The 27,320-nt window shown below is 40.6% G+C and overlaps 1 protein-coding gene across 1 annotated transcript in view; it reads left to right on the top strand.

Moving 5' to 3' along the window:
- Positions 1-16,241: 16,241 nt before the first annotated feature.
- Positions 16,242-27,320, top strand: part of ICE1 (interactor of little elongation complex ELL subunit 1) — an 83,912-nt gene continuing 72,833 nt past the window's right edge. The window contains exon 1 of the mRNA XM_036754495.1: positions 16,242-16,573. Within this exon, the coding sequence (XP_036610390.1) occupies positions 16,490-16,573 (84 nt within the window). The 5' untranslated portion in view covers positions 16,242-16,489. The remainder of the gene's footprint in view (positions 16,574-27,320) is intronic.

Raw genomic sequence — 27,320 nt, 5'->3', positions numbered from 1 at the left:
TTCACTCCAATATTCCGGCTCTGTGTACACAGTGATGCAAGTTCCAGGTGTCTTTGGAATGTTTCTTGCCTAGAACCAGATTTCTGAGCTTCACTCACCCTGTATTTTCCGGCTGGATCTCTTTGGATTTCTCAATCATTATTTGGCCTGCTATCATCTTTGCTGTGACATTGAGTGGGAATTGGGCTGTTCTACTCTCTCTTACTTCTCAACTTTCACATTACTGATTTCAGGAAACTGACAAATTTATGCAAATTAAAGCTTTGAAAATTGAGGAATGGGATAGAACATGAAATTAACATTAAATGATTAGATTAATGAAACTGCCAAGTATCTGTACTTGTTCATTAACTGTCATATTTGCAGAATAATTAGTCAAGAGGCTTAACTAAGTAGGTACTCATACCTCTTACACCTCTTGACCAAGAACAGAGAATTAGGAGCTCTGGTGGAATATGATGCCCCCAAATGTCAAATTTTTAACAGCATGCCATAACATCATTCCAGAATGACTGGACCAGGAATAGAAGCAGAAAGAGATCTATGAGTTGGCATTTATAGAATCATATAATTTTAGAGCTAGAAAGGACCTTCTCAAAGGTCATCTTCTACTATCTTTACATGAAGCATGGATCTTCCTTGAAATATCTTATGTAAGTGGTCATCCAGCCCCTAATTAAACACTTCAGTCTTTTTTTTTGACAGCTCTCAAGTAAAGTAACGAATTATTTTGATGTTAAAATCTAGTACTGCTAGGTTCTTCCTCTCCCAACTTTTTTCATTATTTTCCATACGATTCTTCAGTTTTTTCCCTCCAAATTAATTTCATTTTTTTCCCTAGCTCTAAAATGGTAATCTGTTGGTAGTTTCAATGAAGCGGTATTGAATATGTAAATTTTTAGCATTGTCTTTTGTTATAATATTGGCTTGGCCTACCCATGTGAGCACATGAGCACTTATTGTTTCTCTAATTATTTAGGTCTATCTTTATTTTTCTAAACAGTATTTTGTAGTTATATTTATATAATTCCTGTATGTATCTTGGCAGTCATACTTCCAAATATTTCATGAATATAGTCATTATTTTAAATGGAAATTCATTTTCTATCTCTTACTACTCAGTTTTATTGATAATATACAGAAATGCTGATGATTTATGTGCGTTAATATTATATCCTGCAACTGCTGAAGTTTTTGTTTCAATTAATATTTTAGTTGACTCTCGGGGTTATTTAAGTAACCATCATATTACCAGAAAAAGTGATAATTTTGTTTCCTCTTTGCCTAGGTTTATGCCATCAATTTCTTTTTTTCTTCTTTTAGCTATAGTTAGCATTTCTAGCACTACTTCAAATAATTGACGTCCTTGTTTTATTCTTGATCTTAGTGTAAAGTCCTCAGGTCAGAAAACTGAGGCTGAGATAGGTTAAATGATTTGCCCAGCATCACGAGTGTCTGAGGCTGCAGTTGAATTCAGGTCTTCCTTACTCCAGGTCTAGCACTGTAACCACTATAACACCCAACTGACAATGAATAGAAGGAGATAGGAATAGAAGAAATACAGAGAGGAATAGAAGAAGGAAAAGGAGAAGGAGAATAAGAGAAAGACCAAAAAATCATTAAATGAAACAAAAAATCCTCAAAATAGGTATATATGTGCATATATGCATATACATATGCATTATATATAATGCATTATATATACATATATATATGTGTGTATATATATATGTATATATATATGTTTCCCCCCAAAAAAAGTGGGAATAGTCTCACCTGTTGATTACACCGAAACTAGGTACACCTTATTAGATGGCATTGCCTACAGGAATGAGTAGAGCAGGAAGAGAGCCACATAGGAAAGGAGTGGTGAACAGCTAAATTCTGGCTTGATATCAGGAGCTGTGGTGCTCCAAGAAGCCCATTCTCTCTTCGCCCATCCTCTGCCCCATTTCTCCATCTGTAAAATGGGGAGAATGATGCTTTCACTACCCTACCCCAAAGGGTAGTGTGAGAAAAACACTACAGCTGTGAGAAAAGCGCTGTTTGAGTTCTTAAGTCCTGCATGAACATGAACATTAATGTTGCTAGATGCTCAGTTGGTATGGGATATTCTTTGAGACAGAATCTTTATTTACTTTCTCTGGTTTTATTTATGGCACTGTTCCTCCTACTTTGTTAACTGGTAGGAATCATTGCATAGCCACTTGAGAAATCCTGGAGCTCTATCTTGATCTCTTTGGTTCTTAATCTGTTTCCAGGAAATTGCAACCTTATCTGTCTTTGCATTTGTCATTAAGCTTAGCCTGGAAGGCTGATGTGGTTACTGATATAGATAAATAGCAGTGGGAGGTCTCAGAAGGAAGAGAGAGATTCTTACCCTGTGGAAGGCTGTCAATAGGCTTGTTCTTTATACAGACTGAAGTCTCAAGGAGACACAAGCAGTATGGTGAAAAGCACGCTGGACTGGGAATTCAGAGACTTGGACTCCAGTCCCATTTCTGCGACTAACCACTGACTTTGGACCATTCATTTCATCTATTTATTTGACTTGATCATAAGGTCCATGTGTGACAAATCTCAGTATGGTCCTCAGTACAATGAATTCAGTTTAATTCAACAAGTATTTGAGTGGTAGTATGTTACAATGGAAAACTCATTGGATTTGGACTCAGAGGACACAGGTTCAAATGCCTTCCTTACTATATATGATCTATGTGACCCTAGTCATATCACATGGCTTCTTTGGACCTTGGTCCCCTCATCTATAAAATGGGAAGGTTGGTCTAGATGATATCTAAGGTCCTTTTTAACACTAAAACTACATCTCTCCAGGTCTCAGTTTCCTCATTTGTAAAATGAGGAGTTCACTAGATCAGAGAATAAGACATTAACCTGTTTTGTATTATGGACCCTTTTACCAGTCTTGTAAAGCCTACCTTCTCAGAATATCTTCAAATACATAAAATAAAATCCCTAGGATTACAAAGAAAATCAATAATATGAAAACATAATTATTAAAATATGTATTTAAATAAGTTTATAGACCCCTAGAATTTATCGTTTAAATATTTTTCTAGCTCTAAATCCTATGATATCTCCAGGACTCAGTTCTCTCATCTGTAAAATGAGGGAACTGGACCAGATGGCTGCTAAGTTCCCTTCCAAATCTAATATTATGTGACATCAAGATAAACTTATCAAATATTTTGTTGAAATCAAGATGTATACTGTCTTTGGCATTTTCTTTACCTACCAGTCAAATGACCCTAACAAAAAGGAAAATTATATTAGCTTGGCAAGATTTATTCTCCGTAAACCCATGGTATCCCAATGATCACCAAATGCTGACAAACCGTCCATGTAATAATCCTTTGTTAGAATTTTGGTGGGGAACAGTACCATCCTTATAGTTTCTGTCCTATAGTTTCTACAGTCTATAGTTTTTAGAATCCACCTTTCTCCCTTAGGACATCATTTATCCATATTCAGTATTCTGGCACCCCTCATATCATTCATAATGTGTAATTGATATGATAAATTTGTCCCAGTAGGTAAATTAAAAGCCTCCTTGCATCCTCTTTTCCTGGCAGGTACCATAGGATGTTATTAGTCAAATTTTTGATGCTACTAATTAGCACAGGGACTTTTCTTAATATGAGGGGAAAGGTTGTGTTCCTTGTACTTAAAAAGGACAATAAATAGGACCCAGGAAACTATCCTATCGTGCAAAAATTCTCTTGGATGTAGCCTCCAAATTATGTGGCAAATGTCTACGGCCTAGGTACAAAGACTGGGAAAAATCCAATAAAGTATACTTTAAGAAAGCTGCCTGTAATATGTGATAGACTAGAGGTTCAAAATGAGACAAAATATCTTCAGACACAGGTAATGTATGAATTTGTTTTGCTTGACTGCATTGTTACAAGAAAATGCTTTTATTTTTTCAGAGGGAGAGGCATGGGAGGGGGAAAAGTGAGTGGGCAGGGATAATGGTGCAAAAAAAAAAAAGAAAATAAGAAATTTTAGAAGGGGAAGCTGAAAAATGGGTCAGTGTTGGTACTATCACATTAAATTTAACATATTACATTTTAAACCAAACTATACATAATAGAAAGTTGAGTTTCACACAGTCTCACATAGAATCCATGTTTTCTATTCTTTGCATATAGAAAATATTCATGTTTGTTGAGTTCATAATAAAAAAGAAAATTTTAAGTTAATGAATTTTTTAAAAGAAAGTAGAATGAGATGTAGCATACAATAGTCCATAGAGAGAAGTCTCAAAGTTAGGAAGACCTGGGTTCAAGACATATCTCTGACATATGCTAGTTGTGTGGTGACCATGGACAAGTCATGGACCTCTTAATGTCCCAATCAACTCTCCAAGGCCATGAGCTGTTGAACTGCATTGGTGAAGTAATCGATCAACAAATATTCATTAAGTGCCTGCTTTTGCCAGGCACTGTGTTAGGAATACAAACATAATCAATGAAACTATATCTACTAGAAATGTGTCCCTCCATTGGGTGTCCCCTTCACCAATGAAATCACAGGTCCAGACTAAAAAAAGAAACTATCAAGAGAAGACGACCATCAATGTACCACTATAAAGCTATCTATTATTCAACCCATTAAAGTATATGGAGGTCTAATAAATATCTTTATATTTCCCTTTTCATTTATCTGTACCCTCTGACTCAAGCAACAGTAGGTGACTGTGGTTAAAATTAGCTGTTACTTACATTGATAACCCTCTCTTATTTCTGCTCTGGGAGCTCTGCAATGATGCCACAACAGCTGTTCCAAATCGTTTCCATTCTCTAAAACTCTATCCCCTTGTCCCCTCCGTTTTCCCTTAATGACCTTGTCGTCTATTGCATTGAGATCAAGGCCATTTGATGTGAGCTCACCTAACTTCTTTCCTTGCTAACTCAAATTCCTCTAAATCTTTACTCACTCTATCCTTCTCATTTGTCTCAAAGAAAGGACTATCCCTCCTCTTTGTCAAGGCTAACCCAGCACCCTCTCCAGGAAATTGCTCTATTATTATCCCATCTTTTGAGAAATGTATCTTTAATTTCTCTCTCTTCTCCCCCTCTATCCAAGCATGCTGAAAAGTGTCCTGTGTATAAAAACAATTTCTTCTCTACTATGTCCTTCTCTTCTTCCTTTGTATTGCCAAACTTCTCTGAAGAATGGTCTATACTTTCTGCCTCTACTTCACCCCATATTCACCCTTTAACCTTATCTGGATTCTTTCTGTGCCAGTCAAACTCTTCTCTCAAAAGTCACTAACAAAGGTACCAAGCACCTTGTTTCATTTCTCATCCTCCTTAACATTTATGTAACATTTGGCGCTGTTATTACTACTTGCAATCCCCTTTCTAGATAATTTGTCCTGTAATGTCTAAGGAAAGTGCAGATTCTACTCATCTGCAACCCCCTGCTTGAAATTCTCTCTTCTCTCAGTACCTGTGATACTGTGCTCATCTGGTGCTCATCCCATCTCTGCGACTGGTTCTCTTGTATTGGCTCTATTAGCAGAAATTCTTCCTTCACTTTAATGGTAACCTTAGATATTTAGGATTTTGTCCTCATCTGTCTTTCTCTAGAATATCTCTCATGGTGATCACATCTGCCTTCTGATTTTTTTTTCAGGACTTTACAAGGAATGCGTTGCGCCCAGCTTGATCTGGCTCCCAAAAGCCACTGTTAAATTTCCATTGTGAGCATATATAGCTAGGAAATTGGCAACTGTTACAAATCAGGGCCTGATTTATTGTTTGGCTGATTGTCTTGATTGACTTGAAAAAGCAATGGAGAAAATGTTAATAATACAAATTAAACTTAATGTGGGGGTGCATTTTCTCCAGGAAGCTAGTTATTAAATGTTTATCAGAACACCTGCTAATACCCTGTACTCCTTTAGGTCCCCCTTTGAGGGGTAGGAATTAAATCATTGCAGTCCAAATGCTTCAGAGAAGCTTATGGCCCCAAAGAAGCTTTCTAGGCATAAAGAGTTAAAGATACTGCCCAAGCAGAAATGAGGTTCTTTCTGGACCAGGCTATTTACTCACACCAGGAGTAGATTTAATCAGCTAGCAGTCCTTTTTCCTGCTAAATCTGTGCAATCCTGAAGATGTTATCAGTTGATCTACACGCTTAAATAATTCTCCCAAACTCAGCAATTGACCTTGCTTTTGGCTAACAGCCACTGGTTCCGATGAGTTTTGGACTTTACCTTTGTCTGTTTCCTTTGCGTATTATGCTTTCCTAGGACCTTTACAGGCTTTGGAATGTGCTTTGATCTACTATTTATGTAACTGCAATAAAACAACCCGTGACCTATAGTTCTGGGGGACCCCTTTGGTAAAAGGGCTCTGATTCATGCAGACTGGGCTAATGAGGGGGCCAGACCCCAAAGGGGGAGGTCAGTTTTTTCATTCTGTCACACTGCACCATTGCTATGGGTAATTTCAGGGAAATCTCTAAATCAAAGCTTAGGTAGGTGGTTATGAATCCTGTCTAGGATCTCCTCCAAACGTGGGTAATAGAGTTCTTTTTCAAGTACTCCATATACACTATGAATATCAGTTCCAGAAACTCAGTTTATTTGTTCCACCCCAGAAAATGCTTAAGATTCAAAAGGCTCACATTGACAAATAGAGAAGGATGACACTAGCTTTGGTATAGGCTACAAGTGGCCCGTAAAACTCCAGAGTGCTGAACCAGATTAAAAAAATCATTAGAAAATGTCTGAAAAAAGAAATGAAAATACAATATAAGACACAGGTCAAGTTAATCTGTGGTTTTCTAAACCATCGGGCAGCCCACAGGGATCTGTTTCTATTTAAATTTGCTAGCACTGGTCTGGAGCACTGAAATGTTGCATGACTTGCTTTGGCTCAAACAGCAGGTGCTCCAAGTAGGACTTGAACCCAGTTCTTCCTGTTCTTGAGGCCAGCTGTCTAGCCTTAGTGAATATTCCATATTGAAGATGAATTGTCTAAACAACTCACAAGCTCTGGATTTTCTGCCCAGCCAAAACATTCTTTGGACTTTTGTTTTGTCTTTTTCAAATCTCTCTGGTACAGAATCCTGGAAGTGGAGTTTTTCCCCTCTGAGAAGTGACCTGTGACCAAAGCCATCTCCCACTGAGCTCAGAAACTCAACGTCTTGAATTCACAAGGTGAGCACAAGGGCTAGAAGTGTTTATTTCTCAGCATCTCTGGTTGCTGCCCTGGGCACAAAGAAGGAAACAAAAAGGCACAAGTGGCAATCAGGGACTTGAGGTCCAGTTTCAGACTCACCTAGCTAGGTAATGTCCCTATTGACCTATAGTTGCCTTTGTCACTGAGGGGAGGGGAGAGGAGTAAGGGAAAGAGGTGGGGAGTAAGGGAAAGAAACCTCTTTCACCTCCTTTGCTGAAAGGTCAAGGGAAGGAAAACACTGGAAGAGTCTCAAGAGTGAAGAATGCAAAAGAGAGCAACCTGTTTACCTTCCTTTCCTGTTTTAGGTCACCGAAGAAGTGGTTTCCACAGAAATATGTGGTGAGTCATATTCAATACAATCCTCATCACTGATGACCAGTTAGGAGTCGCTGTATCATCTCAATTAGGCAGGCTCATATCCTTCAGGGACAGTCCAGAACACATACCCAACTCCATGGAAGATGCCCCACTCCAGATTAGGGAGTTCCTCTAATAACTCCCATTACAAATACATAAATAAAACATCTATCTCTCCCATGGACCTTCTCAGTTGTACAGATAATAGCAGTCACCAGATAATATATAAGTTGCTTTGAACTCAGAAGTTCTAGAAAATAAAGAGTTCTATTTACTTAGCCCTCCGCAGCCTTAAAGCCAGCAAGGGAATATAGATGACATAACACAGTTTATTTTTCATTCATGCATCCGTAAGTGCTGATCACCAGACGAAGACACAGGAATTCTGGACCCTACATTGCTCCCAGAGCAGGATGAGAACTCACAATCCATGGAAAATAAGAATTTTTAAAGGCCTGCTATTCTCAGATCAATACCTGCTATGACTAGTTCATTTCAGCGCACAATGATTGAACTCACCAGCCTGCCCAGGCAAAGAACAGTGGTACCATGACACCTTCAAGCTTTTGTAACCTTCAGACTTTTATCCTGCCACACATCCCACTTGAAGCCATATCTTGTTTCTTCTTGTTGCCACTTTCTCTTTTGTTCCTCTGCTAAACCACCCCCCGTTCCGATGTTTAGCACAGAGCCTGGTGCATAGTAGGAAAATAATAAATGTTTATTAACCCACATAAATCATTGGCATGTCTATATACTACTAACAAAACCCAAAAGCAAGAGATAGAAAGAGAAATTCCTTTTAAAGTTACTGTAAACGCTATAAAATAACTGGGAGTCTACCTGCTGAAACAAACCCAGGAAATATATGAACAAAATTACAAAACACTTTTTACACAAATAAAGTCAGATCTAATTAAGTGGAAACACATCAGTTGCTCATGGGTAGGCTGAGCTAATAAAATACAAATGACAATTCTACCTAAATTAATTTACTTATTCATTGCCATACCAATCACACTACCAAAAATTATTTCATAGAGCTAAAAAAAAATAACAAAATTCATCTGGAAGAACAAATGGTCCAGAATATCAAGGGAATTAATGAAAAGAAATGCAAGGGAAGGTAGCCTCACAATACCAGATCTTAAATTGTATTATACAGCAGCAATCATCAAAATTACTTGGTATTAGCTAAGAAATAGAGTGGTAGATCAGTGGAATAGGTTAGGTACAAAAGACACAATATTCAATGACTACAGTAATCTACTGTTTGATAAATCCAAAGACCCCAGCTTCTGGGATAAGAACTCACTATTTAACAAAAACTGCGGGGAAAACTGGAAAACAGTATGGCAGAAACTAGGCATAGACCAACATCTTACATCCTATCCCAAGATAAAGTCAAAATGGGTACATGATTTAGATATAAAGGCTGATACTATAAGCAAACTGGGAGAGCAAGGAATGGTTTATCTGTCAGATTTATGGAGAAGGGAAGAATTTATGACCAAACGAGAGATAGAGAACATTATGAAATGCAAAATGGATGATTTTGACTACATTAAATTGATAAGTGTTTGCACAAACAAAGCCAATGCAACCAAGATTAGAAGGGAAGCAGAAAGCTGGGAAACAATTTTTGCAGCCAATGTCTCTGATAAAGGCCTCATTCTAAAATATATAGAGAACTGAGTCAAATTTATAAGAATACAAGTCATTCCTCAATTGATAAATGGTCAAAGGGTATGAGCAGACAGTTTTCAGAGGAAGAAATTAGAGCTACTTATAGTCACATGAAAAAAATGCTCTAAATCACTATTGATCAGACAAATGCAACCTATCAGATTGGCTAACATGACAAAACAGGAAAATTAAAAACATTGGAGAAGATGTGGGAAAATTGGAACACTAATGAATTGTTGGTGAAGTTGTGAACTGATCCAACCAGTCTGGAGAACAATTTGGAACTATGCCCAAAGGGCAATACCACTACTAAGTCTGTAGCCCAAAGAAATCATAAAATGGGAAAATGACCGGTATATACAAAAATATTTATAGCAGCTCTTTTTATGATGGCCAAGAATTGGAAATTGAGGGGATGTCTATCAATTGGGGAATGGCTGAACAAGTTGTGGCATATGAATGTAATAGAATACTATTGTGCAATAAGAAATGATGAGTAGGCAGACTTCAGAAAAATCTGGAAGGACTTAATATGAACTGATGCTGAGTGAAGTGAGCAGAACCAGGAGAACATTGTATACAGCAACAGTCATATTGCTCAATGACTAACTTTGATTAGACTTGGCTCTTCTCAGCAATGCAAGGATCTAAGACAACTACAAAAGACTCAGGATAGAAAATGCTGTCCACAATCCAGAGAAAGAACTATGGAGTCTGAATGCAAATCAAAGCATACTACTTGCTCTCTCTTTTTGTGGTTTTGTTTTGCTTCTTTCTCATGGTTCTTCCCATTGGTTCTAATTCTTCTTTACAACATGACTAATGTGAAAATAAATTTAATATAATGTATATGTAACACCTATATCAGAATCCATGGCATCTTGGTGGGGGAGGTGGGTAGAAAATTTAAAACTCAAAAACTTGTGGAAGTGAATGTTGAAAACAAAAAAAAAATAAATGAAGTTTTAAAAAATGTTTATTGATTGATTAGTGGGAGAAGATGGAGACAGTGAGAGGGGAGCTACATACAATGTGTTCTTTTTTCTCTATCTTGTAACAAATTTTTCTCAAAGCAATAAAATGTGGTAAGGAATTTATACTCCCCCAATAAATATATCACTTCTTGGATAGGTACTGAATCTGGGAATTCGTTGGTATAGGAAACTCCTTGTTAAAAAAGAAAAAAACAATTAATGGAATCATCTAGGTAAACAAGACCTTGAAGAATATAAGCACAGTAGCCTAGTGGGTATTAAATCCAAGAACACAAACTGGAGGAAGGATTCCATACTTGGTAAGAACTTCTAGAAAAACTGGAAACCAGTTTGGCAGAAATTAGTTTTGGACCAACATCTTATACTGTGAATTATTATAAACTCCAAAATGGATATTCGACCTACATATAAATAGTTAACTTTTTTTTAAAGGGTGTACTATTGTTGTTGTGTTTATCCTTTGTTTTCAAAGAGGACCATGGCATCAGAGAAATGATGACATGACTTGCAGTTGACTTTTGATTTGAATGAGGGAGGGCTGTTCAAGGTCACCAGCTTCACTTTCTCCTCCAGAGCCATCTGGATCCAGTGACCAGATATTCATCAGGATGACTGGAGATGACCTAGGATGTAATGGGAGACCCTAACCTTTCCAGGCTAAGGCCTTTTCATGTACTCACTTAGGGTGAGATAACGCTCATTCAGTGTAGGCCCATTCAGAATCATTCTGATGAATATCTGATCACTGGCCCTCCACCAGCAAAAAGATTATGACCTATTGGAGGCTCTGATGATGGTTAGCATTTTTAGCAATATTTTTTAATCAAGGTGTGTACATTCTTTATTTTAGACATAATACCATTTTACACTTAATAGACTACAGTATAAACATAACCTTTATATGCACTGGGAAACAAACTTTGCGTGACTTGCTTTATTATTTGCTTTATTGTGGTGGTCTGGAACTAAACCTGCAATATATCTGATACAATAGCTTTCGAAATTGTTTCAACAATGCGGCTAGCAGCTGTTGTGGGGGTGTAAGACCAACACAACCCCGACAACAAGCACGCTACCAGCACACTGCAAAGGCACAGGTTCTTTTGATCTGCTTAACTAAGGAAAGCTACGTTAAGGGATTAACAAGCTTACTTTATTCAGCATACAAATATCATTCACTTAGTTCAGGGGAAAAAGCCAGCACCCTGAACTTCAGAACAAATACAAACAAATTACAAACATCAACAGACAGACCTTGTCTGATTCAAATCCCAATACATAGTTACCAGAGTTTAACAAAAGTTTCGGCATCTGGGTTACAAGCTGGAGGGCTTCTAGCTACAGCTGCCCAGAGCCTCCTCATCAGCACCACCTCGAGTGAGAGCCCTAAACAAATTACAAACAGACTCAATATAGTTCATAGTTACCAACATCTAGGTTCAGCCCAGGAGCTCAGAACAAGGGCTGGCCCAGAGTCACACGCGCCACCACTGCTGTGGGAAAGAGCTCCAAAAAAGAGAAAGCCAACCCCTGGTTTTATATCTTTTTCAGCGTCAGGGGTGAGTCACACATGCGACTCAACCATGTGATCTAAAATCGTCACAAAGAGGAGACTTTAACCCACGTGGTCCAAGAGCCTCTGATGTCCCAAACTTATCACTCAAACTCATTTGTAAACTAGGCCCTCCCTTAGTTAGCCCCACCTGGGGCCCCACCTTGGTTACCAAGTCACACCCACATAGGTTTTACACTTAATAGGGGTTTGGGCCTGGGGCTTAGCACCTAGTAAGGATCAATGAAATACACTGAATTACTCAAAGGAAACGAAGGTCAACTAAGTGCTAAGAACCCATTTTGCTTACCAACACATATCTCATGACAATACTCAAGGGGAACACCACACACCCAGTGACAGCTGGACTGACCATTTAATGGTCTATGGGCTTTAAGAAAATTTAACCAACAACAGATGTACTGGTTCCTTTCTTTCATCTAGCTGTGTTTCCATATCCAATATGTTGCTCCCTTTCAGAATTAGTCAGCCAGTGTCCTCTCAGGGAATGGACAAATTCACAAGTAAGTATCCTTTCCAGACTGTTCCTCAACTTCCACTCACAGGTTACCAGTTAGGTGTCCAGGGTCCTAGGAGTAACCCTGTGGTGATATACTATTGTATATCAGGATTCCTCAATTGTGTGTTGCCCACTAATGATCTGCCAGCATACACAATTAATTCTTAGAAAAGGCATTTAACTTAAATTGTATTGTAAGGAGTCAAAATACTTCCATAAACCTGGGATGCACTGCCCCACAAATGTACATAGCACCTATGAGAAAAGTAGGCTTATACCTAAAGAGTAATGGTAATGAAGTATATGTTCAAGAGACACATGGAGCAAAACAACTCATAACTCCATGTATTACAAGGCCTAGAAGTCCTCTTTCTAGATCTTCCCAGGGGCTGCTCCTCTCCACAGCCTGACTCTTGACTGCTAAGGGGTCAAGCTCCTTAAGGCTGCTTCCTCCCTCCAGTGACTGTCTCTCTGCATCCATGCCTGCGTGTCTCTGATCCTGCTGGATGCAGTGTCTCCTGCTGGTCCAATAGTTTCCTTTCAAAGCTACGTATGGACATAGGGGAGAAAAAAGAACTTCCCTTTTCCTACCCCTGCCTCTCAACCCTTGCTTGTAATCTCTCCCTCTCTTGAATTCTGAAACTGCTATTTACTGCTCTGCTAGATGCCATATCTAATGGGGGTAGGGTGCGGGCAAGGAAGAGATAGAAATTCCCTTCTTCTTCCCCCCTGACCTCCAAGTGTTCTCATTCTAAAACTGTTTAGGGCCTCTGCTGGCTTCAACTTAGTTCCCTCATTGACTCTCTCCAGGGACTAATTCACATCTACTAAAGAGATCAGGGTGAAGAAATACCTCTGCATTCAATACACCATTAACATCCTGTGATTGTAACTTGGCTTTCTGTGACTTAGTGAACTGAGGTGGGGTGTGTGTATATCTTACGTTGCTTTCCCTTACAAACATATTACTATAATGGTTTTCAGTCATGTCCAACTCTTTGTGACACCATTTGGGGTTTTCTTGGCAAAGCTGATGGAGTAGTTTGCCCTGTCCTTCTCCAGCTCATTTTACAAATGAGGAAACTGAGGCAGACAGGGTTAAATGACTTGCCCAGGGTCACACAGCTAATAAGTGTCTGACGCCAAATTTGAACTCAGGAAGATGAGTCTTCCTGACTCCAGGTCCGGCATATATACTACTATATGCTAGGCACTGGGAGTATAAATAGGTAGTTGAGATAAAATCCTTTCCCTCAAGCACTTAAAATCTAGTTGGAGAAACAAGATACACACATATGTGTGTATGTATATATGTATATACATACATATATGTTTACATAGACACACACACACAAAAGATATTTGGAGTTAATTCACTTGGCCTATAACTCTCACCCTGGTTCTGGTGAGTGTGCTGAATGGTTCTAGTTCATACAGGGGTGGGGAACCTGTGGCCTCAAGGCCATGTGTAGCTCCTCAAGTAGGGCCCTTTGACTGAATCCACACTTCACAGAAAAAATCCCCTTAAATAAAAGGATTTGTTCTGTAAAACTTGGGACTCAGTCAAAAGGTCACACCCAAGGACCTAGAAGGCCACATGTGATCTTGAGGCCACAGGCTCCCCACCCTTGATAGGGTATTCCCACTATGCTCAATAGTAAAGTGTTTCTATTGAATCCCCAAACTCAAAGAGCCCACTATATGTGTGGGGATATATCAATATGCATGTATACATGTATATGCATGCATATGTACACATGTATACATACAAGTATATACACACATGTATATATGCATACACCTATATAGTTCCACACACATGCATATATATAAATATGCATATAGGTACATATATCATAACTATGTGTGTATAGTCAACCTCAGGCCACAAATTTATGCTTTTCATCCCCTCTAGCTATTCTGTAATTTACCCAGCTGACACATGTATTATTTCCCTCCAACCCTAACCCTGATTCCATGTCTTGCTCTGTAATCAAATCAGTATGACCATACTACCATAGTTCCTTGTGGAAAGATGTGTCAGTTCAAAGTCCTACAGATCAATTCACTATCCCCCTAACTCTTTCCTAGCTACCATTTCCATGTATATCTTCTTCTATTAGGATGCAAGCTTCTTGAGGGCAGGAATTATCTGTTTCATATTTGTACCCTCAGTATTTAAAATTATTAACTAGCATTTAGTACCCTGCCAGGCATACAGTAGGTAATGTTTTCTCACTCATTTTTATATGATTGATTTCAGATGTGCCTATAACAAAGGCTCTGAACCAGCTTTGGATGTCACATCATAAAGTTAGTGTGGAAAGCTCTATCAGCAATCATTTAATCCAAGCTCTTATTTTATAGATGAAGAAAACTAACCAGAGGGATTAGGTGCTTTGCAGCAAGGTCACAGAGGAATTATGTACTGTAGGATAGTTGGAATTATTAAATTGTTTATTAGCGGATTAAATGTGGGGCACATGAATAATCCCAATAAAAACCCTCTTCAGATGGTTCATCCTGTATCAAGATCTCTAGCCCTGGGGTTCAGCTGAGCACATGCCTAGATCTCGCCAATCTCAAAAAAAAAAAAAAAAACAAACAAAAACCAAAAAACCAGGTTTTCTTAAGCTGGAACCTCGGAGGGTGAGTCAGTTTCCTAATCTTTAAAAAGGGAAGACCAATAGTCGGTGCTTCACGTGTTGGCCCCTACCCCCCACCCCAATCTTGCCCCAGCTCACCCCACAGTTTGTGCTCCCATCTCCAGGTACCCCACTGTTTGTACTCCCATCTCCACGGACCCCACTGTTTGTGTTGCCTTCTCCACGGAAATATTTCTGCCCCAGCTTGTCCCACTGTTTGTGTTCCCGTCTCCACAGAAACCAGTTTGTGGATTTTCCGTTTAAATAACCTGATCCTACCCCTGCTGGGGGCTCTTCAATTTGAGTCTTTACTCCAAACGGTCCGGGCTTGAATAAATCCACATCAAAATTTATATCCGGGTCTCCCTTGCTCTTTCCGGCACAACACAGGGAGGCGCTAACGACATATCGTGCTGACCACGAAAACCCTATCTACATGTGCGGGCTGAGAGGATGCTCTGCTCAGGAAGATCTTGGTTGAATCCAGAATCTCCTCCTCAGTAAAATGGGGATAATAAGAGCCCTGCTTCACTGGGTGGGTGGGAAGATTGCGGCAAATGAGATTTTTAAAAGGAATGGGCTTTGCAAACCCTAAAAGGCCGTATAAGTGTGGCTACGGGTAATGGCATTTATTATCATTATTATGAGGGTCAGAGTCAATAACCCTTCCAGGTGTGAAAAGTCTGGCGACAAGTGACCCGGTGCCAGAACCCAGCCCATCCCCATAACGCCCCCACTCCAGCACGCCCACAGCCCCGGGATCGCAGCGGGAGCCTCCGCGCTTCTTCCCTGGGAAACGGGCCCTGGAGCCGCCAGCTTCGCCTGTCGCGCTGCACGCCGGGAAGGGCGCTCCGCGGTCAGGACCAACGCGGGAAAGCGGAGAACTCGACAGGCGTCTTTCTAAAGCTCCGGGCAATTCCTTTACCCTCCCTAGGGGCTTCCGACCTCTTAGGCAGCAGAAATATTACGACAGAGAGAGGCCCCGCCTCCTCCCTCCAGAGAAGAGGGCACTGCCTCCTATCCTCCGCCTATTTAGGAGCTTGACCAAGTGCCTGCTCAGGATTAAGTCTCCATGGTGAGAGCCTTCAAGGTAGAGAAGTGAATCTGGGACGCCTCGACGACCCTTTTATTTCTTGAGGGCGTCCAAATCAACGGGAATTCAGATGCCAGCAGGACTTAGCTTTTGCTCATTTCTTTCAGGCGACGTCAAGGACACCCTCGCTCCGGCTGTAAAGGCGGGGTCCTAACTGGGACGCGTCGCTCTCTAGGGCGGTGCCCAGCGCAGCGTTTCCCCTACGGTACCCGGGGCGGCGACTACCACGGGCTCGGGGTGTCGCTCGCTCGCTCCGCGGGGACATCGGTGTCCGGATGGACTCGCCCGGCCCCGGCGGGAAGTGGCTCCGCAGGCTCCGGCCGGGCAGGCGGCGGCGGCGGCCGCGGCGGCAACAGCGGAGGCGGCGGGAGGACCAGGCGGCGGCAGCCGGTCCCTGAGGCTGGCGAGTCCGGCTTCCTGTGGCACCATGATGCCCGGGGAGACTCACTCCAAGGCTGCGGGGACGGCAGCAGATGCCTCGGGTTGTCAGGGCTGCTCCGCGCTCCAACAGGTACCGCCTCCGCGGCCAGAAAGGGAGGGCCCGGGTCCTTCTTCCCCCTCCCACTCCCATCCCCCGTCATTCCCGGGACCCGCCCCCTGCGGGGCTGGGGTCTGAGAGCTGGTCGAGCCGCTGTCCCTTCCGTCCCACCCACCCCCTTTTGTCAACCCCGTTGCCCCTTTGCGCCTGCCTCCGCGCCTCCGCCCCTTACACGGAGCGTTTTGGAAACGGGATTCTATAGTTTTAGAAGCCACGTGTTTTCTGGGGAGGGGGTTTGCGGGGAGGGGGGGGGTGTGGATGAGGTTTGCATGCAGACCCGCTGGTGGGCACCCGATGGGCCTTCGCTTTTCCCGGAGTAATACCCAGGGACTGACTGCGGGGGGACGCCACCTTCCTGCAGTCTGGGGTGGGCTCCAGCGTCGTGGTCGAGCTCGTCCTTTCTCTGTTGTTTGGCTTCTGGAGGTTGCGCCGGCCCTTCTTTGAGAGGCAGGAAGGATTCCACCACCTCCACACCCTCCCCCCCCCCCACACACACACACACTCCCCCAACCCAGTTTTTGTTTAAAGCTCCCTCCCAGCAGAGGCACTCCCCCAGGGAGGTGTGGTCACCCTTGGAGTTGACAGACCACACTGCAGACTAACAGACTGCTTCTCTGCTGTGAGGAGGTGAAGCTAAAGGGAAAATCGCCGTAAAGGTTGACTTGGATAGTGTCAGACAATCAACAACCATTTATGAAGCGCCTACTCTGCGCCATGCACTGTGCATGCTGCTGGGGATGCAAAGGTAAAGAAACCTGCCCCGTCCCATCCTATCATTTAGGAGCTTAAGTTTTTCTTTCTCTTTATTTTTTGGGCGAGGGGGCATGGGAAGGTGTGAGAGAGAGTGAGACCACATAAATAGCTTTAAATATATACAAAAAAGTAACCGGGCCTTTAAGATGGAGGTTGCCCTTGAGCTGAACTTTGAAGAAAACTAGTGATTCTGAGGGGCAAAGGTGAGGAAGGAGGCACACTGGAGGTCAGCTTGTGCAAAGGTACAGGGTGGGAGATGAATGTTGTATGTGAATGACAGCAGGGGAGCCAGTTTGCAGCTGAGAATGCTTGTTGGGTATCAATGTGTAACCCTGGTTGGGGATTGGTTGTGAGGAGCTTTAAATTGCAAATGGAGGAATTTGCATGTGATCTTAAAAGCCACTGGAGGTTATTGAGCATCTGGGAGTGATGTATGCTGTAAGAAGGTCACTTTGACCACTGCCTAAAACCACTGCATAAACAAATGAACAAAGAAAAGAACTTGGGATGAAAAGTGATTTTTTTTTCTTTAAAAGCTAAAAATTTTGTTAATCTCTCCATCTTTAAAGATTGTTTTGATTTGTCATCTATGCAAGAGATAATAGATTTGAGCTGGAAGAAATTTTAGGGAGAATCACATCTCCTTCATTTTACAGATGAGAAAGTTGAGATCCAGAAAGGAGAAATAAGTTGACCAAGGTCACACAGTAAAGGATAGAGGCAGCATTTGAACCCAAGACCTCTTCACATCCAGGTCTCTTTGGACTGTTCCATGCTACCAGCTAATTTTCTCCAGCAGTTAAATAACATCTGTTCTAGTTGATCTTTGTGATCTCTTCTAACTTTAAATCCTATTCAAATAAATATCTATTACCCACAAGGCACTAGAAATATAAAGACTTAATTGAAACATGCTCTATGACCATAGACAAGACACTTAATCTGAGACTCTCAATGACACGCTGGCAGTGGGTGCCTAGGAGGATGGTTGTTCCCTCAACAGTAGGGAAGTTTAAAAGGGAGTTTGTGGGGGAAAGATGAAAGATGGCTAAGGGACATCTAACTTGAGACAGCAAAGTCAGTAATCCAAGTACCAGCCTTGTGCCAGGCACTGCGTTAAGTGCTAGGAACACTAAGAAAGGCCGATGACAGCCCTTGTACTCAAGGAGCTCCCAGTCTAATGGGGAAGACAGCGTGCAAACAACTATGTACAAACAAGCTGTATACGGGATACAATGAAAATAATCAACAGAATTATGTATTATCACTAGATTAGTGAGGATTGGGGATGGCTTCTTGTAGAAGGGGGGATTTTTATTGGTGCTTGAATAAAGCCAGGAAGTAAAGATGAGTTGAGAGTTCTTGGCATAGGGGCAAGCCAGAGAAAATGCCCAGAGTTGTGATGGAGTGTCTTGTTCAAGAAACAGCAAGGAGGCCACTTTTCTACTGGATCAAAGAATGTAAGGAGTATCAGATGCAAGAAGACTGGAAAGATTAGGGAAGGGCAGGTTATGAAAGGCTTTGAACACCTAACAGAAGATTTTCAACTTGATCTTGTAGATGATAAGGAGCTAAAGCTTATTGACAAAAGGGGGTAGATGCAGTACCATGGTTCTTGTGCTTTAGGAAGGTCACTTTGACTGCTGAGTGAAGAGAGTCTGGAGTGGGGTGAGAGTTGAGGCAGGGAGACCAACCAACAGACTGTCCCAGTAGTATTCCAGGCATAAAGTGATAGATACATCAGCATGGTGGCAATGTCAGCAGAAAGAATGGCAAGTATGTGGGAGATGTTATGAAGGTAAAATAGACAGTGCTTGGCAACAGACTGGATATGGAAGGTGAGAGAGAGCATTGATTAGTCAAAGATGTCACCTTGATTTGGAGGCTATATGACTAGAAGGATGTGATATCCTCAGCAGTAATAGGGAAGTTAGAGTAGAGCTGGGGGAAAGATTATGAGTTCAGTTTGGGCAGTTTAAGATGTTTAAGATCCAGTTGGAGATGTTCAGTAGTCCATTGCTGCTATGAGACTGATGGTCAGCAAGAGTTTATGGCTGAATTAGTAGATTTGAAAATGATCAGCATAGAGATGATAACTGAATCATGGGAGCTAATGAAATCAACAAGTGAAACAGCATAGAGTGAGAAGAAAAGACGGCTTAAAACAGAGCCCTATGGGACACCCATTGATAACAGGTGTGACCTGTCAAAGATATGTGATTGTAGCTTAGCAGAGAGATTAGTATTGGAGATACAGTTTTGGGAGTCATTTGCCTAGAAGTGAAATCATCAAGTGAAAGAGTATATAGTGAAAACAGAAGAAGGCCCAGAGCAGAGATTTTAAGGGCATTTATGGGCATGGATGAAAACCAGTGTTAAGAGGATTTTTACTGAGCCAGTCTCTAACCTGAGAAGGACAAAACAGCAGGCCGGAGACAAAGTACCAGTAATCAGGTGGCCATTTAATTGATTAATTTTCATTATGAGGAACAGATTTACAAATCAGGAACTCTCCTGATCAGAATTCTACCTTGTTGAAGTGAAGACAGAGATTATATACCTAAACACAGTGGGAAGGGAGGGAGAAAGGTGGTTTAAAAACAGTCCTTCACAGGGGTTTGAGTGGTTTCCCAAGACAATCCCACAATCTCTAAGGTACAGGTTCCCTGAAATTTTGTGAGAACAGCATTGTTCAAGTCTTTGAGGGTCATTACTTGGTGGGTCACACTTAAGGTACATAGACCCAACAATGCCAGTGATTGTGAGCGTTTTGATTGATCATTTCAGGCTGCATTGAGAGCTGACTCACAAGCCAGAAAAGGCAATTCTGAAAAATCAAATCTATCAGTATATTCATTACACATATCATATTGATTATTATAAAAATTGCAATTCCATACCAACAAGAGAAACTGAGAAAGAGAGGTTGTAGTTAGGGAGAGCCAGGAAAGAGAGAGGACAATGTCATCAGGAATGCTTGAAAGTTTTCTGTTTCATTAAGTGCACATTTTTCCCCTCAAAGATTATACCCAGTTTTGCTGAGTAGATGATTCTTGGTTGTAATGCTAGTTCTGTTGCCCTCCAGAATATCCTATTCTAAGCCCTTGGATTCTTTAATGTAGAATTATGTAGTAACTGCTGAGTCTTGTGTTATCCTGACTATGGCTCCACAATAGTGAATTTTTTGTTTCTCTCTGCTTGTGATATTTTCTCCTTGACCTGGCAGCTCTGGAATTTGGCCATAATGATTCTCTGGAGGTGGGGGGGAGTGCCACTCTCGGGACATTTGTGCCTATCTGCCTGTTGGTAGTAGTTGGTCAGAAGATTTTGCTGGTGGTGATGAGAAAGGTGGCCCTCCCTCTGCAGTTATTTCTTTCCTTAGTGAAGGCTATGAGGACTGGGCCTGAAGCAGATCTAGTGATTTTATGGTACTCTGTACTCAAGGCACTTGGGTTTCATTGTTCCAGTCTGTCCACATCAGGGTCTAAAGGAATGGTAGCCAACATGGTGGTGATTTGACTTGCATGGAACATGCCACCTCTGTCTTCCTCAGGGTGCCTTGCTGCTTCAGCTTGATCAGCTAGCTTGTTTTCTTTCTGTGTGTAGAAAAGAGAAAAGGATATAGAGATAATAGATGAATTTCTCAAGTTTAGCTGAGAAGTTAGGAGAGTTATAGGATGATAGCTATCGGGAATGGTCAGATCAAGTGAGGATTTTTCAAGGATGGGGTAGCATAGGCATGTTTGCAGGCAGTATTATAGTAGGAGTCAATAGAAAGGGGGTGATGGAAGATGAGAGTGTGAATGATAGTAAGGGCAATTGCCTGGAGAAGTAAGGAAGAGATGGCATCAAGACTACCTATAGAAAGGTTTGTCTGGGCAAGAAGGGCCTTCTCTTCTTTTGACATGAGAGTGGAGGACAATGTTAATGTAAGGTGGGAAGTGGGGAAGAGAGGGTGTAATGCTCTCTCCCTCTTTTCTCCTCTCTCTTTCATGCTTTTTGTTTCTCCATCCCTCCCTCTCTCCCTGCCTCTCTTTTTTTTTGTATGTGAAGTATGAGGTCTCTGGCTGAAAAGATAGAGTGATAGCCTTGGGAGACTTGAAGAGAGAAGAGAAAGTTTGGAACAACTACCTAGGAGAGGGGAATAGCAAATGTATAGGGAGGACCCGTTTAAGATTAGGAAACGTAAATTGTAGTAGTTTCAGTCTGTGTAATTTCCTTGAGCTTTAGTCAGAAGCAGAGTATGAAAATTTAAATATAATTTTGTTAACTTATCTCATTGTTTGCTGTACAGAAATGACTTGATCAGCAGTTTAAACTCATGTGAGCCTTTTACATATTTTTATGACAGCCCTGATTTATTATAAGAAGTAGAAACAATTTCAGGATGATTGTATTCTTATGTTATTATTTGTGTTTTACAGAAGAGAAGACCTAGGCTCAGAGAGCTTTAAGTGACTTGCCCAGATGGGTGAAAAGATAAATGTCAGGAAGTAACTAAAGACTGTTGAATTAATTAATCAGAACTATTTTGGAAGAGGGAAAGGTCACTTCCAGCTGAGATAGTGAAGAGTGACTTGACAGAGAAGGATAGAATTTGAGCTGAACTTTGAAAAGGATGAACAGGTTTTAGATAAGAATAGAAAGACAGTCCTGCAATGTAGGGAGAAGGGCAGAATTTCCTGAACAGAGAAATGGACCTCAAGGTGTGTTCAGGGTGACAATTCAAAATTTGGCTAAAGTTGTGGGGTATTTTTAGAAAATGTGTCTGCTTAAATTAAAACATCTAAATTAAGTTCTGTGGAGTGACAGTTCTTGAATGAAAAGCTCTAAGGGGTACTGTGAATCTTTGGCACAATGCTAATTAAAGAGATACTCAGATATGGTTGACTGAGCTATATATATTTTGAGAAGGGTCCAGTCACTAGTGAAATTGATAAAAACTGAGGAAATTAAATCCTAGCATATCAATTTGTTAGTGAGATATGCAGTTGTATAACAAATCAGATGCAAGATCCCTCAGTAGGTCCCAGGACACCTTTTTGCAGGTAACAAAGCTTGCTATTATAGTCAGTGGTGAGAAGCCAATCAGCTTACACAATCTTGTGTAACATGGGTGTTCTCTCTGATTGGCCAGAGCTTTACAAATCTTGTAGTTATTTCAAGAATATCCTGGTACATTCTGGTGCATATCACAAGCTATATGAAACATCTTCTGGTCATCACCTAATGCCCTCATTTCCCAGAAATTTACATCTTAATTTCCCATAATCATATAATTTAAAGCAAAGCCTAGCTGACAAAATAGATTGTGTTCACAAGATGGAGTCAATTTGGTTCTTTCAATTCCCTCTTTGATCCTTGGAGAACTTGTTCCCCATCAATCATTTATCCAGTTCCAGTTGTATAAGGTTCGTCGTATAATCAGCATCAGTATTTTAAACCATCATCAGGTTATTAGGAATTAATTTTGAATAAACTTTATTACAGCAAGTAATAGAACATCTAATACAAAGCCAAAAGACAATTATGTGGCTTAAGATACAAGCATACCTCATTTTCTTGTGCTTTGTACTTTATTGCACTTTGCAGGTACTGCATTTTTAACAAATTGAAGGTTTGTGGGCAACCCTGCATGGAGCAAGTCTTTTGGCGCCATTTTTCCAGCAGCGTGTGCTCACATAGTGTCTCTGTGTCACATTTGGTATTTCTTGCAACATTTCAGACTTTTTCATTATTATCATCTGTTATGGTGATCTGTGATTAGTGATCTTTGATGTTTCTATTGTTATTGTTTTGGAGTACCAACACACTGTACCCATGTAAGACATCAAATTTAACGCATAAATGTGGTGTGTGTTTTCACTGCTCCATCAACCAGCCATTATTCCCCATCTCTCTCCCTCTTCTCAGGCCTCCCTTTTCCCTGAGACAGCAGTTTTGAAGTTAGGCCAGTTAAAAACTCTACAGTGGCCTCTAACTGTTCAAGTGAAAGGAAGAGTCAGTCCATGCAGCAAATTTAATTGGTGTCTGATTTCAAGAAGTTGCCATTGCTACCCCAACCTTCAGTAATCCCTGCCCTGATCAGTCAGCAGCCATCAACATTGAGGAAAGACCCTCTACCAGCAAAAAGATTCCAATTTGCTGAACACTCAGGTAGTTAGCATTTTTTAGCAATAAAGTATTTTTTCATTAATGTATATACATTTTTTAGACAGTATTATGGCACACTTAATAGACTACAGTATAGTGTAAGTATAACTTTTGTATGCACTGGAGAACCAAATAATTCCTGTGACTCACTTTATTGTCCTATTTGCATTGTTGCAGTGGTGTGGAATCAAACCCAAAATATCTCCAAGGTATGCCTGTAGTAAGGGCCTATTTGATTATTGTTGTCAATATTACTCCTCCTTGTACTTCAATTTGGAGGGAGTTGATGGACTCACTTGTGGCCTGGGCCAACTTCTCAGGCTCAGGGGAGAGATTCATAGGTGCCTGTTCTAAGGCAGTGACTCCAGTATATGGAATTATGTGCCAGAGAAACTTAAAAGCATGGCCGTGTTCTTTTACAGAATTTAAAAAAAAATAGTATCTTATTTCTTTCTCCAGTTACATGTCAAGAAAAAATTTTAGCATTCATTTTTTTACAAGATTTTGAGTTTCAAATTTTTCTCCCTCCTTCCCTCACCTCCCCTCTTCTGAAAATGGTAGACAGTTTGATATAGTTTATACATGTTATGTAAAAATATTTTCATATCAGTCAGTTGTGAGAGAAGAAACAGATCAAAAGGGGAAAAAATGAGAAAGAATAAAAAGAAGTGAAAAAAATATGCTTAGATCTGCATTGAGTCCCTGAGTTTTTTATCTGGTTATGGATAGCATTTTCCTTCCTAAGTCTTTTGTACTTGTCTTGGATTATTGTGTGAGAAGAGCAGAGTCATTCGTAGTTAATCATCACACAGTGTTACTGACATTCCGTACAATGTTTTCCTGGTTTTGTTCATTTCACTTTGCATCAGTTTGCTTTCTCTTTGGGTGCTTATGCCACCATGCTTTTAAATTTCTAGTGGAATATTTCTCCACCATTCTTATAGGATGATTGAAAACGGATAATGGTGAAGATAAATAAGTAATCCCACTTGTTCCAAACCAGTCTGGGGAAAGAATAGTGCAAATTCTTTCTTTCTGAACAAAAAACAGACCCAGGAATCTCTAATGTCCATGTAAAATTTGAAAGGGATTTGGGATTTTCTTTAAAATTTTCATCACTGGAATCATTATAAGTAAGATTTGCAAAATTAAAATAGGCCTTCGATCCAATTTTCAATACTATTGTAAAAGTATCCATTTTCCTATAGTTGACAATTTGTTTTTTTAATTAGGGAAAGAGAAACACCAGGTAATAGTATATATTGTACTCACATGGAATGGTATGGAGCAGGTTTTACCTGGGCACAGTGTTCCCAGTAGTCCTTTTCTCCAATCCCAATTGCAGTTAGGGTAGTCAGCAACACCTGGAATGGGTCCTCCCAGGTGGGTTGCTTTCCACTGGTCTGCTGAAAGTTCTTGATGTAGACTGTGTTGACAGAAATTTGAATGCAGTTCAGACTGGACCGGTCTCTAACCTGGGAATGGCCTGGAGCCAAACAAAGCAAGTTAGAGGCAGGTGTGGCAGGACACAAAATAGCAGTATAATTTATTTGAGTGAGGAAAATAACTTGCATGCAAGGAAGCCTCCACTCCCCCCAGAAGGAGGGCTTTATGTGTTGGGGTACAGGCAATGCTTATTTACATAAGTGGGCTGGACTATGACATAATCATTTTTAGGTCTTGAGTCACTGTTGCCAAATTTCGTGATTACTCTGTGGGGAACAGAACCAGAATTCTGTGATGGAAACAGGAGTACAGTACAAGCAGCAGAGACATGAAGGATATTGGCTCTCAGGTCCCTGGGAAATAAAGGGAGTGAACACTTGGTGCTATATACTTTACCACAGGGTAAGATCATCCACAGTGCAGAGGATTATTGTTATGCCAGGCTCAGGGCACAGCCTGCTTGCTGGGCCTTAGCTCTGGGAAACAGGGTATCTCTAAAATATTGTGACAACCGTTATCTCTGTGGTGGAAGCCTTGTAGTGAAAAGTTCAAAGGCCCATGCTGTACTGCAGTTCCTGCCTCATGAAGTTCCATCAGCCTGTTTTGTAATTCCTGTGTATAAGAAGCAACTGATATAACTCTTCCCAACAGTGATGTATAGCTTTTATGGGAGGGTGACCAAACAGTATTCCAAAAGGAGAAAGGTGTAATTTCCCTCTTTCCCTGTATGAGGATATTATCCCCATATCATCATTTATAAAAGGACAGAGCAGGTAGGCAGGAAAGGCTACTTAGTATAGGGAAGAAAAAGGATGTCTACAAAGGTTCCACCTTTCTTTAGCTTTTCTACTCATTCTCCTCCTATCTCTCTGCTTACTTAAACTTTCTCTCTATTACAAATTTTTTTTACTTTACTTTCAGTGCCCACTTGAGCCCGTCTCATCTTATTCCCAGCCATTTACTAGTCTAATATTGCACTGAATCTATACCATAACTTTACCTAGTCAGTTAAATCCTGTTGAATCATTTCAAACTACCTCCAGACCTGTTTATAATTTAGTTTCTCTGTTGCCTTCCAAGAACGGAAAGAGATTGTATGCTCCTTATTCTTCAAACGTCCAAAATTTACTAAGATGATTTGGAAATTCATAGTAAAGATACTACAATTTAGTTAACAAATTGTAATTTCTAATTCATAATGTTATAAATTTCTACACAATGGGAACAAGATACCTTTTTTTCTGTTCTGAGTCTGTTGTCTGCTCTTCCAGCTTGACCAGAGTTAGAAGGACAGAGAAAGAGACTTACTTCCCTTTTCTGAAGGCTTTGAAACTCCTCCGAAGAAATACATTCTTTTTCCTTTGACTGATCAGGCCACAGGAAGAAGTTAGCAGTATTTACCAAAACACATACAATTTGATAAGACAAACCCATAGATGTACTTGCTAGCAAAGTTTTTCCTTATCTCCGATTGAAGGTTTAATCAAAAAGTCAGTGTGCACAGTTTTCTAAAAAGCAGTGTCAAAAACCTTTAGTTTTACAAGTAGGAGCGGGCTCTTTAAGAAGCGGAGGACATGATCCTTTCATCTGGGGCATGGTGAGGTATTCAATGACCAATCTCAGTTTCTTTAATACATTATAATCAAAAGTGCTGAATTTAGGCCAGAATACTTTATCAGCTGTATCTCTTGCAGTTTTAGACTAAATTTCACACAATTTATTCATGTATTTTTTTTTTGTCATTCTTAGTTGAACCTGGAGCTTCTCCAGTCTCAAAATAAGAAAAAAATTTTCAGAGGCCTTCCTTTCAGTATCCTACTACCAGATCCCATTATTCCTTTAAGCACCTTCTCATGGCTTTGTTCCCTTAAGAGACTCTTCACCATTGTGGAAGCTTGCCTTACCTTGGAAAAATTGGGATGGAGGTTGAGAGGGAGTCCAACCTTTAACGCAGTTCTCCATGGAAAAGTTTCTTGATGCCCTTTAGGAAGTTCTAAGAGGCTGTCTCAGGGGCTGGGGTCCTTCTCTCATCTTCCTGGCTGGCTTGCCAACTGTCAAAGTGAAATTGATAAAAACTGAGGTAATTAAATACTAGCAAATTGATTTATTAGCAAGGCATGCAGTTGTATAACAAATCAAATTCAAGATCCCTCAGTGGATAGGTACAAGGATACCATTTTGCTGGTAACAAAGCTTCTTTACAGGCAATAATGAGAAACCAATCAACTTAGACAATCTTGAGTAACATGGGTGTTATCTCTTTCTGATTGGTCAGAGTTTACAAATCTCATGAACCCCAGGGATGTAGGAATCCCAAACCAAAGTTCCCAGGTCACCTGGAATGAATTCATGGACCCAAGCATTCTTT

The sequence above is a fragment of the Trichosurus vulpecula genome, chromosome 1 (genome assembly GCF_011100635.1).
Source record: "Trichosurus vulpecula isolate mTriVul1 chromosome 1, mTriVul1.pri, whole genome shotgun sequence".
In the NCBI taxonomy this organism is placed as follows: domain Eukaryota; kingdom Metazoa; phylum Chordata; class Mammalia; order Diprotodontia; family Phalangeridae; genus Trichosurus; species Trichosurus vulpecula.
This window is presented reverse-complemented; position numbering and strand designations above follow the sequence as displayed.